Genomic DNA, 16,753 nt, shown 5'->3' on the forward strand with positions numbered 1-16,753 from the left:
AGTACTCAAAGAACCAAAAAAGTACATTTAAAATATTCTGCAGCAATGTCTCTTTCCAGAAATCACGGCCCTGTTGCTCAATAAATCCACAAACCTTGTTTTTTACCAATACACACCCACCGAGGCTAACACTCTGCATGAGCAAATGTTCATCTGCCCACCACGGGAGACTCAGTCTAGTGACAGCGTGACACTAATCACTAATCAGCCGCCCATCCTCGGCTGAACCGTAATGTTACCCAATTACTAACAGACAGCCAAAAGAAAGCACTTCCTACATGAAACCGTTCATAACAAGCTTTATGGATTTCTTTATTTTCTCCCATGTTGGACGAGGGCCAGCAGCATCACCACTTATTCATAACCAGTTTCCACTGTTCATACACTTTCTTTTCCCATCACTAGTTATAAAAACTTAAGAACAGCTGGCACTGGATTCTTTTGGCCATAAATGTGATGTTTCCCCGAACTTCACCGCACAGTTTTAGTTAGAAACAGAACAAATATGAGCTGTTTGTGGAGCACTTAAAATATGTGGATCAAATTACCCCCTTTTTTTTCAGGCTTCACTGATGAACAAATCCTGAAGAAAACAACCGGGCTCCCATTGATTACACTGGCATTAGCACTCTTGACTTAAAGTAGCCAGTGAGTTAATTGATATAACTGGACGTGATCTCATTAGGGGAGTCATTACGCATGTGATGACTGAGACAGATAAAGAAATTCCTCGGCTTTAGCTGTGTTGAGTTCAATAATCTGGAAACTCAAGTCAATATGTGCTGATTAATGGCACTGGGAAAATTATGCTCCGAGTCAAATTCACTAGCAATTCATTACAGATTATAGGCTGTCTACTTTATAAGGAGGCTTTGTAAATGCAGCGCTTGCACCATTTATTCTGAGTATCAACAGGTTGTGACAAGTGTTTAAGAAATGAAAACACAGCTGAGAGTGTGTGTACTCCAGACATCCAACCCGAGCGCTGCTCGTATCTCAGCACGCAACGATACATGACAAATGTAGCCCCTCGAATAAATAGTCAGGACGTCTTACGGCATGATAACGTCTACATGATGATGTTTTGTTACCCTGACATGGCATGCAAAAGCCTATTAAAACATTACGACTCATTAACTATACAGCCCAGGGGGAGCTTATAAACAGTTACATATAGAGGTTAAGTTACACAGTAGCTTGAGGCTTAATTTTTACTTCACATGAAATAGCTTGAAAAATATTTGGGATTTTTATTAAAAGACAAAAAGAAAAAGGCTGTAGCCAAAGTCTTTCTAAAGCTTTGTGGAAATCCTGCACTTGTCATCTTTAATAAGAAAAAAGAAAAAGCACTATTGAACCAGAGGCACTGTGAGTGGGTGAGAGGAAGTGGAGTCATGTTGGCACTGCAGCCGGAGAGAGCTTGAGAAACTTCCCAGGAAACCTTAAGACACACCAGTAGATTTCTTTTGGTAAATGCAAAAGGGATTAAGCTTAAGGCAGTTTTACGCCGTGCAATTCTGGGCAGCCCCAGAGGAAAGACGACTAATATAAAAGAATCACAATGACATCTTTGGTTTGGCACCTGGAACGGTGAGTGTCACTACGTTACGCTGTAAAAGAGGTCCGTAGCTGGCAGCTCTGAAGGTCTTGCAATCAGTGTTAGCCAGACAAATTTTTGACAACAGAGCTGCTGTGACTTTAGTCTACTAACAAAACACCAGGAATGGAGCATTAAATGAGGTGCTGAACAACCTAACACCAGCACTTGTGAAAACCAGAACACCAGTGACGTAGCAGCTCATCCCACTCACGATCCATCACAATTCACGGGTTATTGTCGGGTACAGAAGGAAAGTGATATGTTTTGATTTACTTCACGAGCTAATGAGAAGTCAAGCAGGCTCTCAAACACTCATATCAAGGATGGAAGGTGGAAGTAAAATGTAGCGAAGTAAAACACTGCGATGGGAACACACTGAGGCCGCAGCATGGTGACCAACAGTATGACTAAGAGTGTGCCTTAGACCTAAATCAGTGGGTAATACTGTACGCCTGAAAGTTAGTCTTCTACCTATGATTTTTAGATCTAATTCAGCATAGCGTGACCTTCAATGAACTTATCAGACTGCTAAAATCCCACGGCGTAAAGCAAGGTTAATGTAGTTTCTTAGCTGAGCGACAGCAGATCGATGAGATCAGTGTTTATAATCCTAGAAAGTAACACACACATTATTGTTCTGTGCTCTCTCCACAGGTGTGACATCTGCTGTGTTTTTAAACCACGTGAATGTGAGAGCTGAATCAGCCACAGCCGAGCCAAAGGCACCGGCATCATATGTCTCCTTTCTGCGTAGATATAGTCACATAAGATTAAATGCTTTCATGAAAGGCAATGAAAAGCTTGCTTTCAAAAGAAGCTTTGTGACTTCTGTGGCTGTTTGAGGGAAGCTAAGGGAGATGGTCTTGTGATCTGCAGATTTATGACTGGGAAATCTGTCAAAACCGCATGTTGGAGAAATACACCCCCCAGATCTGAAGAAATGTGGTTGAGGATCCCTTTAGCATGACGGTGAGGAAAACTACAACCTCAGACCCTCGCAATCCTCAGTAAATCCCAATGAACCTATCCTGAAGACAAAAACAACCCTTGATTGTGATGTCGAGTGAACAACGGCCCATTTAGGCTAGACGCACTCCTGTTAGATTGAATGGAGAACAGAGAAGAACTTCCTCAATAGCTTTGTGTTGACAGTCCCATCCAGTGAGAGGGGAAGGTCATTGTTTGATCTGCACAATGGAAAGGCTTTTTTAAGGGAGGAAAAAGAAAGCTTAAAGAAAACCGCTCACAGCCATAGGGTTTGCATTATGGTGAGTGAGATAAGATCGTAAGGATTTAGGCTGTAATCTGTTAAGAAAACTCATATTCAGGAACCAAAACATTCAAGAAAGACAGACACGCAGCTCTCCATACTTAACCTACACAAACCTCAGTGTAGTGAAAACACTCTTTTCCCAGTGTTGTTCTAAAAAAAAAGGTGCTTTTAGAAGTTTAAATTGCCTGAAACAATTGTGATACATGGGCCAGATTTTCCCCCTTTATCCAAGTAAGTAAATGCACATGTTTCAGTGAATCACAAAATAAATAAATAAACCAAACCTGGACCTGCATCTGCGCCAAAGCCAGGTCAGACGAAGTTAAATTAAAGGCACCAAACTAAGAAGTAGAGCTGAAAACATGTAAATGATCATTTTAACCCACAGAGGTGTGATTACTGACACTTTGTAAGGATTGCTACATAGATTACATTACACGACATGCAAATGATCTCCAAATGTGTGGCGCAAAAAGCGTTAACAGATAAAACTGCACATGCACAAGAGTGTAAAGGTTAAAATACGCAGAATACATGTTTTAAAAAGTATTTGGGTTTTTACCATTCCCTGGCCAAAACAACAGAAGTCACCCCCCTCACCATAAACCTTAACTCCAGCAGGAAAAAGGACACCGGGTGCTCAGTTCAGAGTCGTGTGATCTGGAGTCTTGTGCTGTTTTCTTACTTATCTGCTGGTTTGACTTTAGGGATGTTTGACCGATAATAACTAATTACAAAGCCCGCAGAGTTACTGCCTGCATCCGCTGGGACATTTTTCTTCATTCAAAGGGTCAGCTGTCGGGGGGGTGAAAGCAAAGCAGTCTGCCGATGACTGCACTTCATCGTTCAGCATGCCATTGACCAAATATGGTCACATGGAGACACTTTAACGCACCTTGCAACTTTTTAAAAAGTTATTTTCCACCCCTGCTTTGTCCCACTAGCTGCTTTGTGACAAATTAAACTTCCTGCCGTAGCTCGTCGGTAACTTTTTGTTTGTTTAAAAAAAAAAGCAGACCGCTTTTACCTCCGAGTTTCCCCTGACATCCATGGCTGCTGGTATTTTGAGATTATAATCCCTTTGCGACGCACAGATCCCGTTCGTCTACACGGTGAAAAACTTTGGCTGGCTCTGCCGGATACCTGCCCTTCTCAATAAACTGCGACTCATGTCTTTCCAACTAAAACCGACCAGAAAAAAAAAAAGAAAAAACGAAAAGGAGGAAAAAAGGAAAAAGCCCTCCTGCCTCCCCTCTCCTTTCTCTCACAGACTGCTGCACAGTACAGAGGCTGGACTTGTTACCTTGGAAACGGGTTGTTTGCCCCCCACTTTTGCTGGGATTTGCCCCCCCTCCCTTCCTTCTGCCCCCTTGCCCTCCTCCCCTCCCCACCCAGGCATTCAAGCCTCTGGCCTCTTGTTTATTGTCAGGACGAGTTGAGGAGCGTGGATGAATATTCAGGAGCCGAGGGCTGCTGATGGGACGAATCCGCGCTCCCAGAGCTGGCTGCTGGGCATTGTCATGCTGAAAAATGCTTCACAGCACACACAAAGATGCCATTCATATGTCCAAAGTGAATGAGAAACACTGACCGAGTGTTGCCCACATGTGCAAATGCATGTTGGCCGTATAATAGCGTTTCATTAATGATAGAAAAAGATCCCTTATGACATGTTCACTGTTAAAGTGCGTACAAACATGAAGACTCGTCATGTTATTCATTTGTCCTCCAGCAGCTTCACCAGAGTGCATTCAAAGTCAATCAAACACGCTTTATTTTTAAGACACCTTTTCTAACTTGTAGCTCAAAATGCTTCGTGATGACTCAAAGCACAATCTGGTTCTTACAGGTGCTGTTTAATAAAGCCTGCCAGGCATCTGTTCCTGCAGTGTTGTCCTCTAAAGCCCTCTGTGCACCAGGACTCTGCTGTTCCCTGAAGGGAGCAGTACACCCCAGGGTGTCAAATCCTAATTTTTAGAAGAAACGATGTCCAAGAAATGAGACTTGGAACAAAAATCCTCTCTTTTTAGTCACCTTCACATTAAAAGGAAATGCACAGATCCACCCATCTTGTTCTTCCGCTTATCAAATTCTGGGTTGCAGGAGGCCCTGGAGCCTATCCTGTCCATCATAGGGCGAGATGCAGGATGTGCACCCCGGATAGCCAGTCTACCACACAAAGAGACAGACAGCTACTCACACTTACAGCTACATCCAACTTAGAATCACCAGTTAACCTAACTCTATATGTGACTTTGGACTGTTAGAGGAAGCTTGAGTAGCTGGACAGAACCCATGGGAACATCACACATAAAGGCCCCCAGACTGGACTCCGGTCCGGGACCTTCTCACCAACGTGTCCCCCCTTCAGACACTCAACTAACCAAAGTTACTGCTTCTTTTAATCAGAACAACAGTTTTCAGTTACACTAACATGTTAAATTCAACTTTTAACTTAACAAGCTTTATTTATCGGGTAGCACCATATGCTACTGGAGCAGAGCAGTTATAGTTTACTAAAAATGGGGTGTTTTTTCAACCTTATGCAGACCTATAAAAAAATCATCAGATTTGTGATGACTGATTCTATTAATCATCCATCTCTGACCATCTCATGATGAAAACAACTGTGCTTTTCTAAAAGAAAAACACACAAAAAACCCCATTCAGAATACCTACTGCAAGTGAAGTAGGAGTATGGCGTGATATCACTTTGTAATGTTCACTTAAAAGCAAAAAAGATGACTACAAATCCCTGAAAATCTGTTTTATTGCTGACCTCCAGTGGGTTCACCTTTAACCTTGTTGCACAGATATGCAGGTGCACTCCAAGATCCCATGACATCACTTGTGGGTGTGGTTCCAGGTGTAACAGAAGAGAAACCTGGCAGGAGACACCAAATCAGACTCACGGGTGATGCTTTAAGCCTAAGGGCAGTGAATTTTTTTTTTTTTTTTTAAAGCCAGGTGTTACATCAGTAAAAGTTACATCAGTAATTTATACTGTACAAAAACAAGAGAAAGACACACTCATTTCAACCTGTAGTGTGGTGTTATGGTGAGGTCTCAGCATCCAATTAAAAAAGGTTTGCACTGGACACAAATAAAGGAATTTCTAATATATGTTTTGTTCCTTTGGCAGAAGTTGATGGAAGTTCAGAGAAAACCGTTTCCAACTATTTCACAAGAGTGTTCCCTTTGTCATCCATGGTTATCTGTATGTACATTTCTGCCCCAAACACTGAAGGAGTACCCATCCATAAACATTCTCCTTTCAGTCTCTTGGGGTGTCTTATCATCCCACAAGCTTGGAAGAGAGAGGAAGTCACAAAACTCAGACATCCGTGATCGCGGTTCATAACATGAAGTCAGCAGGAAGGCTACAGATCAATGACTGTGCAGCTTTTTTTTACAGAGACCCCGTCAAATCCTTTCAAGGTCTCGTAAAGATCGTCCTTCCTGAAAACACTTCAAATCCGCACATTTTCAGCACAAAAGACGGAGGCACTAACAGCTTTTTGTGGGATTTTTTTTTATCTTCACCACAGCATAATGTGGAATTCATTGTTCCACTGATCGCAGTGGCATCTGGACTTCTCATTAAAAGCCACATCCTCTTCTCACAGGACACGGGAGCATCAAAGCACAGACTCACAAACATACATGAAATTTTACCAGACAGGAAAGGAATCCCAATTAAGACAGATTTCTAAAACTTTATGTGAATCCCTTCAACCTGACCACAGAGCTCTGACAGCGGACATCGCATTCATTCGTTACACACCTCCCGGAGCTGCAGCGATGAGGGGATAAGCAGTAATCTCATCCAACATGAACAACAGATACCATTACGCCTCATCTCTGTGAGACTTTGGCCACTCACACGCCAGAAAGAAAATCATTACTAAGCCTTTCTTTTTCCTTCCTGAAGTTTCAATGAGAAGAGAGCACAAGAAGTCAAAGTCAAAGCACAATTATCTCCTAAATAGTGTAAAAAACACCATATCGAGTTTCAGAAAAGGACCCAAGGCAGCTCTTTAACTTCCCGATTAAGTTGACGTGTCTTTTCAACACCCTGAGATGCAGCCTGACAGCACAGAGGGAGAAGATGCAACTTGTCGAGTTGACACAGCCTCTTCACTTCTTTCGAAGTGAAGAAATGGGCTGGAAGTGTCTCTTTTAACTGTATCTGACATCACTCTCGAGAGACTCCCACTTACTTTTCTTTGTATTCGCACATGTTTGAATGCACAAAAGGCCAAATGGTACTGTGGCTGTTAGGATCAGTCCATCATTCACCTTAGAAAAGCTAGGTAGTATCAACCACCTTGTGGGTTACAGTAAATAACAGTTATCAGCTGGTTCTGTGTTACAGAAACCCTTTAAGAAAGGGGTGTCAAACATGAGGTTTGGGGGGCAAGAATTGGCCCAGGAAAAACTGTAATCTGGCCCACTGAGCAGTTTTGGAAAATATGAAAGCGGGCATAAATATTTCTTTTAACTGTATTTTTAAAGGTTTTATTGCTGATAAAGACCTCCCTCACAGCCATTCACCCTTTACCAAAGTAGTTAAGACACAGGTAAACAATGACGGAAAAGTTGCTGTTTACTGTCTACTATAGAAATTTCAGTTGAAAACAAAATTCGTCAATCAACAAAAACTACAGGACAATCTGGGCAGCGTCTTAATAATTGTCTTAATTTTACTTATTGATCATCTTTGTGCTGTTGAAACTGCACTTCTTTATCTTATATCAAGATATCACAGGGATTAAATGCTTAGTTAAACACCTGGTGTCGGTGTAAAGGTGTCGGCGTAAGATCAAAATGGGACGCATGTAAAATGAGTTTCACATCCCTGCTTCAAGGGGAGAGAGGGGGTCATTGTAAAAGGGGGATTGCAGTCTATGAGTAACCATGATCACTCTTTGATTATCCAGAGGAAAATGTTTAACCGAAGCACAAAACTTTCCTTGTTCTCTCAGTCAAAGTAACAATAAGATGTTATTGTTTCTAAAAAATGCTCTGAATAGCTGCAGCTTTCACAACATGATGTGCTGGCGGAGCAGCAAGCAGAACATTTTAGCACAAGGACATTCCTTTATCTCATGGCATTTCAGCTTCTGACCACACAGCAGCCACAACATAAGTCCGAACTGAATCAGAAACCTTGAATGTAGCGATACGGGGTAACATTTCATATACTGAGTGTGCACATATGTATATACATATAATATTTATGTTGACATAACCATCTCATTCCAAGGGTCTGGCTTTCTTGTGGGTACAAAAATAGAGTCTAAATAACAAAATCAGTGCATTTTAAGGAGACTTGGCTTGAGGTTACAACAGCAAAATGAATGTAAGGCAGTGTAATGTACTGTGGAAATATGGAAACATGACTGTCTGTGTGTGTGTGTGTTTGTGTATTAGTAGGGACAGGTTTGACAAATGCCTGGGAAAGTCATTTAAAAAATTGAACAGGAGCTTGTTGGGGCATGAAATAAAATAAACACAGATGGATGTAAAAGCCATCGATTCTGCACTGGATCAAATTCAAAGTCTGAGGCGACCCCTGTAGGCTCGTCGATGCAAGTGCAACAGTAAAACTGAGAAGAGCTTCTTTCCCACATAAACATTAAACACTGAAGTTATCATCTGACATCGATCTAAATCACTATCTGCGAACTTTTTTGGAGTCACACACCTTAATTATATGAAAAATGACTAAGGTATCGTTCCGTTCAGCTGGTTTTCTTTACAGAAAGTCTCTAAATCTGCTGCAAAAACTACAGCTTACTTTTAAAAAAGGAACGTTTGGTTAGATTTCTATACAAAGAACATTTAAGGAGGTAAAACAAAGAAACAAAGCTTACCTGACTTTCTTTCTTGTAGCTCAGTTAGGTCACTGATCCATTCTTGCACAGAGCCTGTGTCGCTCTCTCTCTCTCTCTGTGTATGTGTGCAGCTTGAAAACTGCTATTTTTTTTATTTTTTTTACTGGGGAAAATAGTCTTCTCGGTATAACTGCATGCAGAGAGAGAGAAGGGAAAAAAGGAAAAGCGGACTGCACAGGAAACGATGACGTAGCTGTATGGAAATCACTGAGTTAAATGAAAAGAAGATGGTTGGAGTTATCAAACATCTGCAGTTTAACTGGTTTGAATGGTTGTATAGGACTTTCTCATCATGACACGGTAACTTAATGGGTTACTATGTCAAGATGAGAAGTAAAAGAAGAAGAAGAAAAAAGCCTGTCGAGTTTTTTTATTGACCAAGCTGAATCCCAAATTAGTATTTTTCCATTGGTAGAAACACTGTTGCCAACACAGAGAGGACAAGTTATGAAAACAGAGATTTACTAAGCCAGAAAAGCACCAGACAAAAGAACACTTTAAAAAAAAAAAACTAGGTATTTAAGGCTGGATTACTAACATGTCAAAGTTTGGGAGATGTTTGTCTCCACGGTTCCCAGAAATGCATTCAAGCAGAAAGGTTTCTCCTTTTTTTTTTAATCTATTGTTTTTCTTAGTTTGGTTGACTTGTGGATTTAAACGATTTAAAGTGATTGTCAGAGTTTAGAAAAATCGTATACACGCTGTCACTGAAGGGAGGCTTCCCAAGTAACTTTGAGACTGGGGTGTTTCCAGGATTCTTGCCTTGTTCTTGCCACAGGAGACCAAGAACAAAGCGCGCGGGTGGGGGGGCTACAGGAAATCTGAATATTTAATCACAACCAAAAATCAGTGCAGAAATCTGGTGTAGAAAATCTGACATGATTCACACCCTCTTACAACATCTAAACATAATTTTGTGTTTTGAAAAGTCGAGGGGGAAAGCTTTTAAGACGTTTTACTTCAGTAAAACCTGTAATCCAAATCAAGCAGCTTAATAGTGCACAAGTTGGGTAACTAAAATAAAGTACCTGATGTAAACATGCTCAATCAGTTGAATGGTACTTTACATATATATATATATATATGAATAAAAGCTATAAGCTTCTTTCTATTGGTCCTACCCATCCTGTCATCTGATGCTGTTGGGTGTTATAAGTACCAGTGTTACAGGGTTACATATGAATTATGCTTCTGCGTCAGATCTACACCATAATTTATGCCATTACCGAAACCCTAAATCAAGCTTTCCTCCAACCTGATATCTACAAACGCCCCTTCTTTGTGATGACTTGGTTACCAGTTGTATTGTTTATTAACACGCGTATGTTGAAATAAACGTTGAAATGATGAGGAGCCTCATATGATTCCTGCTTTTTTGTGGCTCTTTTGTGATTAACATGTGACAAACATGACCTGAACACAGGAAGGATTCTGGTGTAAATACAATGATCGTCTTTGTTCTAAAGTAAGCTGGTATTTTATCTTTGTCCTGGGACCTCTGCAGCATGTCAGTCAGCTCAAAAAAACAAAAACAAAAAAACCCCAAAATATATAAATCGTAATAAATGACAACAAACTAGAAGTTAAACGTGTTTTCTCAGGGCTGGCCTGGGGCCAATGTAACAAACAGATTACAAGTGCAAGAATCACAAATATTACAGAACTTTATTTCAAAGTTAAAGGTACCACATATACAATAGTTAAGAACACTTTCAAATGTCTCCCAGCGATGGCAGTTCATCCACTCTGCCCATGTACACACCCAAACTATACACAAAATAAATTCTGTCACAGAAACCCTGCCTGTTAGACAACAAGGACACTGACTGTGGACGTGACGTTTAACCAAGCGTTTAAAAAAAATAAAATAAAAATTGCTAAACCAAAAGACGTGACATTACATTTAGGCAGTTGGAGAGGGCACAGATTTTAAAGGGCCACTAACAGCCGATAACCAATAGCACAGCTACTGTAAGTTCATTATGACATCGAGAGGAAATCACATTGATTTCTGCAACAAGGTTCAGGGAAACTACTTGTTCAGTTACCAAATTTAATTCAGTTCATTAAAATGATTAATTTCACACCAGTTATGAGACATTAATAATCATGGTAGGAAGGAAGGATCGTAAACACATTTAGAAAAGATTTATTTATAAAACATGCATTTTCAAAGCAGGAGTATTTTACATGATTTTTTTTTTCCTTTTTCCTCCCATGGTGAGAGCAGTGATCGTGTTTGTTTTAGGGTGGAAACTATCGACCCCGCTAAATGCCAACAAGGTAACAGCCAGTTATGACCAACATCTGGATGTTTTGTTCAGAAATCAAGTGTAATCAGACTTCTTTGGACTAAGAGGACTCTTAGTTCAGATTCATTAGTCAAAAAATAAATTGTGTTTTACGTCTGTGTATTTAAACTGTGCAAGAAATGAATTCAGTGTAACCTCGTGTGTTGCCTGCAGACTAAACCACAGCCCGGAGCTTTAAATCTGCCGGGAATGATTTCTTACCTATGTCCACCTCTGATGCGCCACACGCATTTAGATTTGATTCAGAAATGAGAGAAACGAAGCGATATAATTGGAGGGGGTCTGTCACAGTGTTTTTCTGTTGTTGTTTTTTTGCTCCACCATTTACTTAAACACGGTTTTTAACTGAGAACAACATGACGGTCAAACACAGATTTCCTCTGTTCCTGGACCTGCCTTCTCCAGCGCTGCTGGGCATGCTCCACTTTGTTCAGGACGTTGGATCGAGAGTGTGACCGGGACAGGACGTTGTGAGCGTTGGCGAACGGCTGCTGGTCCTGAAAGCAAAGGTAACACAGTGAGATTAAAAGGTCTGACGGACGTCAAACATGAGCGTCTCGCTAGTTCTTTTTCAGACTCAAATGTACATTTTAATGACCGTCTTGAAAACAACAACAACAACTAATAAAAAGAACACAGCTAACACACATGTAGATGCCCTCTGTTTAATTCTTCCTTCTTATAATACAGCACAATCACCAGCAGCTGAGTGTGATGTGTATGTATGCTGACAGCTGCTCAAGCCGGGTTAGCAGTGAGAATCATTTAAATTAACAAAAGCTTAGTCTCTGGTGGAGTGTTGTTATAGCTTTGTATTTTCTAGTTTCCTTTCACATTTCATTTTGATTGTTTTTAATTCAGTTTGGTTTCTGATGGTGACCAGAGTGGATTTTCTGATTTCAGTTTAGGTTTTTTTAGTTTAATAAGTTTCACTGCTAGTTTAAGGCTTTTTAATTGTTAATGCATGGCGGCAATGTGTCAGAGGCAAGATTTAGAAAATCAGTACAGGTAAAACAAAACTTTTGGAAAGAAGTTGATTAACAGTCTTGTAAGACATCCAGAGTCCCAAAAAACATGTCCATAAACGCCTCATAAGGCAAGTTGTAATGACATTTTACTAAACTGACAAACACTAAAACTAAAGCCTAAAACTTTATAATTTACTAAAACTTTATTTTAGTTTTCCGAGTTCACAAAATCTTTTTTTCTTTTAAAAAGTCAATTGTAGTTAACCAAAATGTATCCAGATGTTAGTTTAGTTTTAGTCAACTATAATAATCTTCTTTAATGAATATTATTTAAGTAAAAAAAATGGTTATGGGATTATGTTGGGAGGATGGGAAAGGAAAAGCACTGTCTGACTAAAAGCCAGATTTTTAGTCAGAGCGTCTCTCTGTATCGAGCACTAAACATTACAAGCCCACCATTTCCTCTATAATTAATGTAGCAGGAGTCCTTCCGCTTTTATTGGTTTTGCTTGCAAATTTTCATCTAATTCATGTTAGAGCACAGGAGAAACATATGGTCTGAATTGTGACTACAGGCTTTGGGATAAACAAGACAACGCAGCACCTCAGCTGTTTGTTGTCAGCTTATTTACCAGAAAAACAATATACTGACAAATCTTAAACTTTGAGTGCCAGCATTAGCTTTTTGTACAGTATAAGACAAACACCACAATTCTTCTTGCCAAAACTGTGCCAGTGAAAACACAGTGAGACCGCTTTGCACCCACCTCCCACAGTAAAAGGTAGTCACTGTTTTCTTCTCTAAACAGTCTTTCAGACCGGAAATTAAATTAAAACAACCAAACTGTCTGCTCTTAGGATGAAATTTGAGCATTTTCACTGTGCCTTTATATCAAAAAATTAAAAAGAGAAAACAGCAAGAAGTTAGGAATTTACGGAACTGTTTCCTTTTTGTTTCTTTCTCCTACTTGATACTGCATATGAGCGTGTTCTGGCTTTTAAAAGGTATACAATAATGAAAACACAAACTCAGGCTGATTGTTCACTGTGTAGCAAGCGAGCAGCATGAACAAATGTAATAAACAGACCAATGTTTGACTTTGAAAACTGACACGTTAAAGTGGGAATCCTTTCAGTCATGTCGATTTGGTGACACCTGGTGGTATCAGACAATTTTGATGGTGAGGACGACTAAAACCAAAAAACCTTATATATATCTTATTTAAAAATAACAACATAATCAGCCTGTTTCCATCAATTTGTGAATAACTCTGATCTCATTTTATGTCTCCTATGGTATCAGTTGGTAAACAGCTGGGAATATTGACAGGAGTTGGTCATCTCTCAGAGGAATTCATTTCCTTCCTGCCGAGTGAAGCTCTTCATTCATTTTAATCGTTTCCACAGTGGAAAAAATGCAGAAAATGAGCATCAGCTCCTCCTGATGAACGATAGCAGTAAGTGCTAAGCTTACTGACCCATACACTGCATTTCCTGTGAGTATGTTACAGTAAGGGTCAACTCATATTTCACAAATTAAATTATTTTCACGTGAATCTGCAGCAGCAGGAAACCTAAAGCTTCACCACTACTTTTTCACATCATCTGATGATAGTGAGGCCGAGTTTACAGACTTCTACTTAGTACTGTCACTTTGTATTTTTCTAATTTTACAGTTGTGCTACTGTGACAAACATCTACAGGTTGTGTTCTCACCCGCTGCACCACAACCACACTTCCTGTCCCAGATCTTTGTCATGCCCATATTCTTATAAATAATCAGGATTTCCCCATCAGTAATGTAGCAGCTGTCATCGGGTTTCTTTTAACTACGTTGTGAACAGAAGGTAGTTACAGCTTGTTTTAGATCCTCCCTGCTCCCGTGTTTGCCTGCGATTGTAGTAACTACCGTGTTCTCCAGTCTTTGCTTGAAACATGCGTTCAGATTCACTTGAGGCATTTTCAGCACAGCACAGCACAGCAAAAGGGTTTGAAAATTAACACAGGCACTTGTAAACTTTTAAAGTTTACCTACAAAGGATGACTCCCATGTGACATTTCAGCCAATGGGTCCACATAAAAATCCTCATAAAAGGAGCAGAAGAGTGGCGCAGCAGCAGTGAAAAAAAACTATACAACAATGCTAGTTTCTCAGGTAGAATGCTGTAAAATTAAAGGGACCACATACCCCAACGTCATCGTCGCTCTGTATAAGCTGCGAGTGCCCAAACAGGCGCCTCTTCAACATGGGCTCCAGGAGAGTCAGGTAGACCATGTAGAGCAGCAGCAGGCCCAAAATGGACAGGTACATTATGATGGTAAACTGAAAATAAGAAACAATTACTGTGGGATTGCTCGTTTCCTAGAAAAAAAAAAAAAAAATCAGGTGTCCTCTAAGCTGAACAATAATCCATTAAGTCACACACAGCATGAGTCACATGATAGGCTGGCTGTTTTTCATTTTTGCATTTTGCTTTAGACAAAAAAAAAAAAAAAAGAGGTGTCAGAATAAAAGGACAATAAAACTATAAAACTAAAACTCAATCATTAGATACAGCCCTACGTCACAGCAAAGAAAAAACAACCACGACTCTTTGACCCAACTTGAACTTACCTTAATGGTCCCCGAGCTCCTCTCTTCATATTTACACTCACAGCGTAAACAGTACGCCTCCACATCTTTCCCGTCCACTGGCATGGGATCAACCACGTGGAGACAGTTGCTGACAAAACATTAAAATTAACAAGCTTTCAGCTTTTCAGCTAAACAGACCAAGGACAGCTTGCATCAATGAGAGAAACACAGTGACGGATTTGTTAGCATACCAGTCCTTAAGAGAGACATTTTGTTTGTAGATTTGACCCTCAACTTCTCGGTACGGCGGACAGATGCATTTACAGCGGATGTCCTCTGAATTCTGCAACAGAGACAGCAAATGTTTATTTTTTTTGTTTGTCAAACACATTTGCACAATATTTGGTACACAAAAGCCTACACATTTCATTATTATGCAAATCATACCAAAATAAAGTTGGAGGATTTTTAAGCCCAATACTTATATTTAGTCATTTAGTAATCTGACATTCTGATTTATCGGATGATTTCCTTTTCTTTCACACAAAGAAAACGTAAACAGATTCATTAACATTTTTTCGTGTGGTTATTTACTCGTTTACATTCTGCCCAGCTCTGCTCAGATTAGCTGATTGTTGTGTTTGTGCTGTTTCAATCAGTGTTGCCAACAGGGAAGATGTATAGTGCCCTCTGATGGACAAACTATGCAACATCAACACCCATAACATGGCAGAAGGATGTTGCTTGTCTCTTTTTTATTTTTTAAATTTTCATGTAATAACAGCTTCTATCAGCCATCAAATTAGTAAAACCAGGAGTGTGTTTGTTAGGATTGATCTGTTAATGAAAAGTAAACCTGAGTAAATGATGACTGAGTGGACGATGCTGAATAAAATGCCGCGATGTTGTTTTTAAGATAGATGGATTTAAATGGAGAGCCTGCATTGAAGCAATTAAACTCTGGGGTGAACAAACTCAGGCAGTTGAACTCTGGCTTTCTCGAACTTAAAACTCAAGAGTTGCCCGTGTGAGAGGTAATCAACTCAGACTTTATGGTCAGACACAGTTTGTTGAACCTGCTTTCTCAACCATAACACTGGTTATTATAGTTATGTCGATACAGGTTACAGATCTCACACGCATTCAGTACGATCACGTGACAATACCCGCATCTTTTGTTTTTACTCACTTTTAGATGGAGTGTCATTATTTTATTTAGATATTTAACTCCTTCACTTTTCTCTATTTAACTGTGCTCCTACCTTACTGACCCCTTTCGTACTGTTGTAATGTATTTTATCCAGCTTTGTGTTTAGTGTTTTGGCCGTTGTTAACACAGGAACTTGCCAACTTCGGGATAAATAGCCTCTTTTTTTCTGTTCTACATCCTCATCATCAACCAGCAAACATAGCAGCCACATTCGCGCATTAGTTAACTTTTCTGACATCCAGCTGTCAAACCCACAGCGACAAGTCATCGTTTAGAGGAGATTTAAAGAAAAGCCATTTCATTTCATCCAGCCATCATCACCATTTCCTCCACATAGCTAGCTAAGCGTGCTAACGTCAGCCTTACCTTCGCTGTCACTTGGCTCAGCAGCACAAAACAAGCCAGGAAGAGAGCCTCGATAAAAAACACCCACTTCATGTTTACAGGAGTGCAGCTCGTTAACAACACAGGTCCAAATGTTTCCACGAACAGCTCCAGTAGTATGAAGCAAACCCTAACAACTGACGAGATTAGCCATCAAGCTAACTAAACAGCAACAATCGTCAGCTTCCTAGCAGCTGACTTGTAATTTCCGGAAATGGCGGTTGTCTTCCGCACACAGTGCTGAGCCGGCCGTGCTTGGTTAATGACATAATAAACGATGTCCCGGCGCGGGAAAGTTCAGATAATGCCAAATAGCTGCTTGTTTGTCGCCCATCAAAGGTTGTTCGAAATATTATCCAACATTTAAACCAGTTACTTTCAATTAATTGGGTTATATTTCTACAAAAACAAACAAACAAACAAACAAAAAAAAAACCCTAAAAGTAAACTGAACCGCTAAGGACGTGAAATTAAATCGAACGCACCCTTCGGTTCGACACGCTCGTAAACAGCAGGTGTATCAAACTCTGGTCC

At 40.1% G+C, this 16,753-nt stretch overlaps 2 protein-coding genes across 4 annotated transcripts in view; both read right to left on the minus strand.

Annotated features, from left to right (window-relative positions):
* Window positions 1-8,894, minus strand: part of dennd2b (DENN domain containing 2B) — a 52,693-nt gene extending 43,799 nt beyond the window's left edge. Inside the window, exon 1 of one of the 3 annotated variants that reach the window (XM_031748678.2) lies at window positions 8,750-8,894. The gene's annotated coding sequence lies outside the window, so the exon portion shown is untranslated. Of the gene's footprint in view, window positions 1-3,435; window positions 3,611-3,900; window positions 4,156-8,749 lie in introns of those variants that run through there. The other 2 variants (XM_031748677.2, XM_039610440.1) reach the window with 2 other exon arrangements.
* Window positions 8,895-10,416: 1,522 nt separating this feature from the next.
* On the minus strand, window positions 10,417-16,454 carry tmem9b (TMEM9 domain family, member B). Its single transcript, XM_031748733.2, has 5 exons — window positions 16,202-16,454; window positions 14,877-14,968; window positions 14,665-14,773; window positions 14,239-14,373; window positions 10,417-11,579 (listed from the first exon to the last, which is right to left on the minus strand). The coding sequence occupies exons 1-5, from the start codon at window positions 16,271-16,273 to the stop codon at window positions 11,424-11,426; spliced, it is 564 nt and encodes a 187-aa protein (XP_031604593.1). The 5' UTR covers window positions 16,274-16,454; the 3' UTR covers window positions 10,417-11,423.
* Between the last annotated feature and the right edge of the window lie 299 nt (window positions 16,455-16,753).

This window comes from Oreochromis aureus, linkage group 1 (assembly GCF_013358895.1).
Source record: "Oreochromis aureus strain Israel breed Guangdong linkage group 1, ZZ_aureus, whole genome shotgun sequence".
In the NCBI taxonomy this organism is placed as follows: Eukaryota; Metazoa; Chordata; class Actinopteri; order Cichliformes; family Cichlidae; genus Oreochromis; species Oreochromis aureus.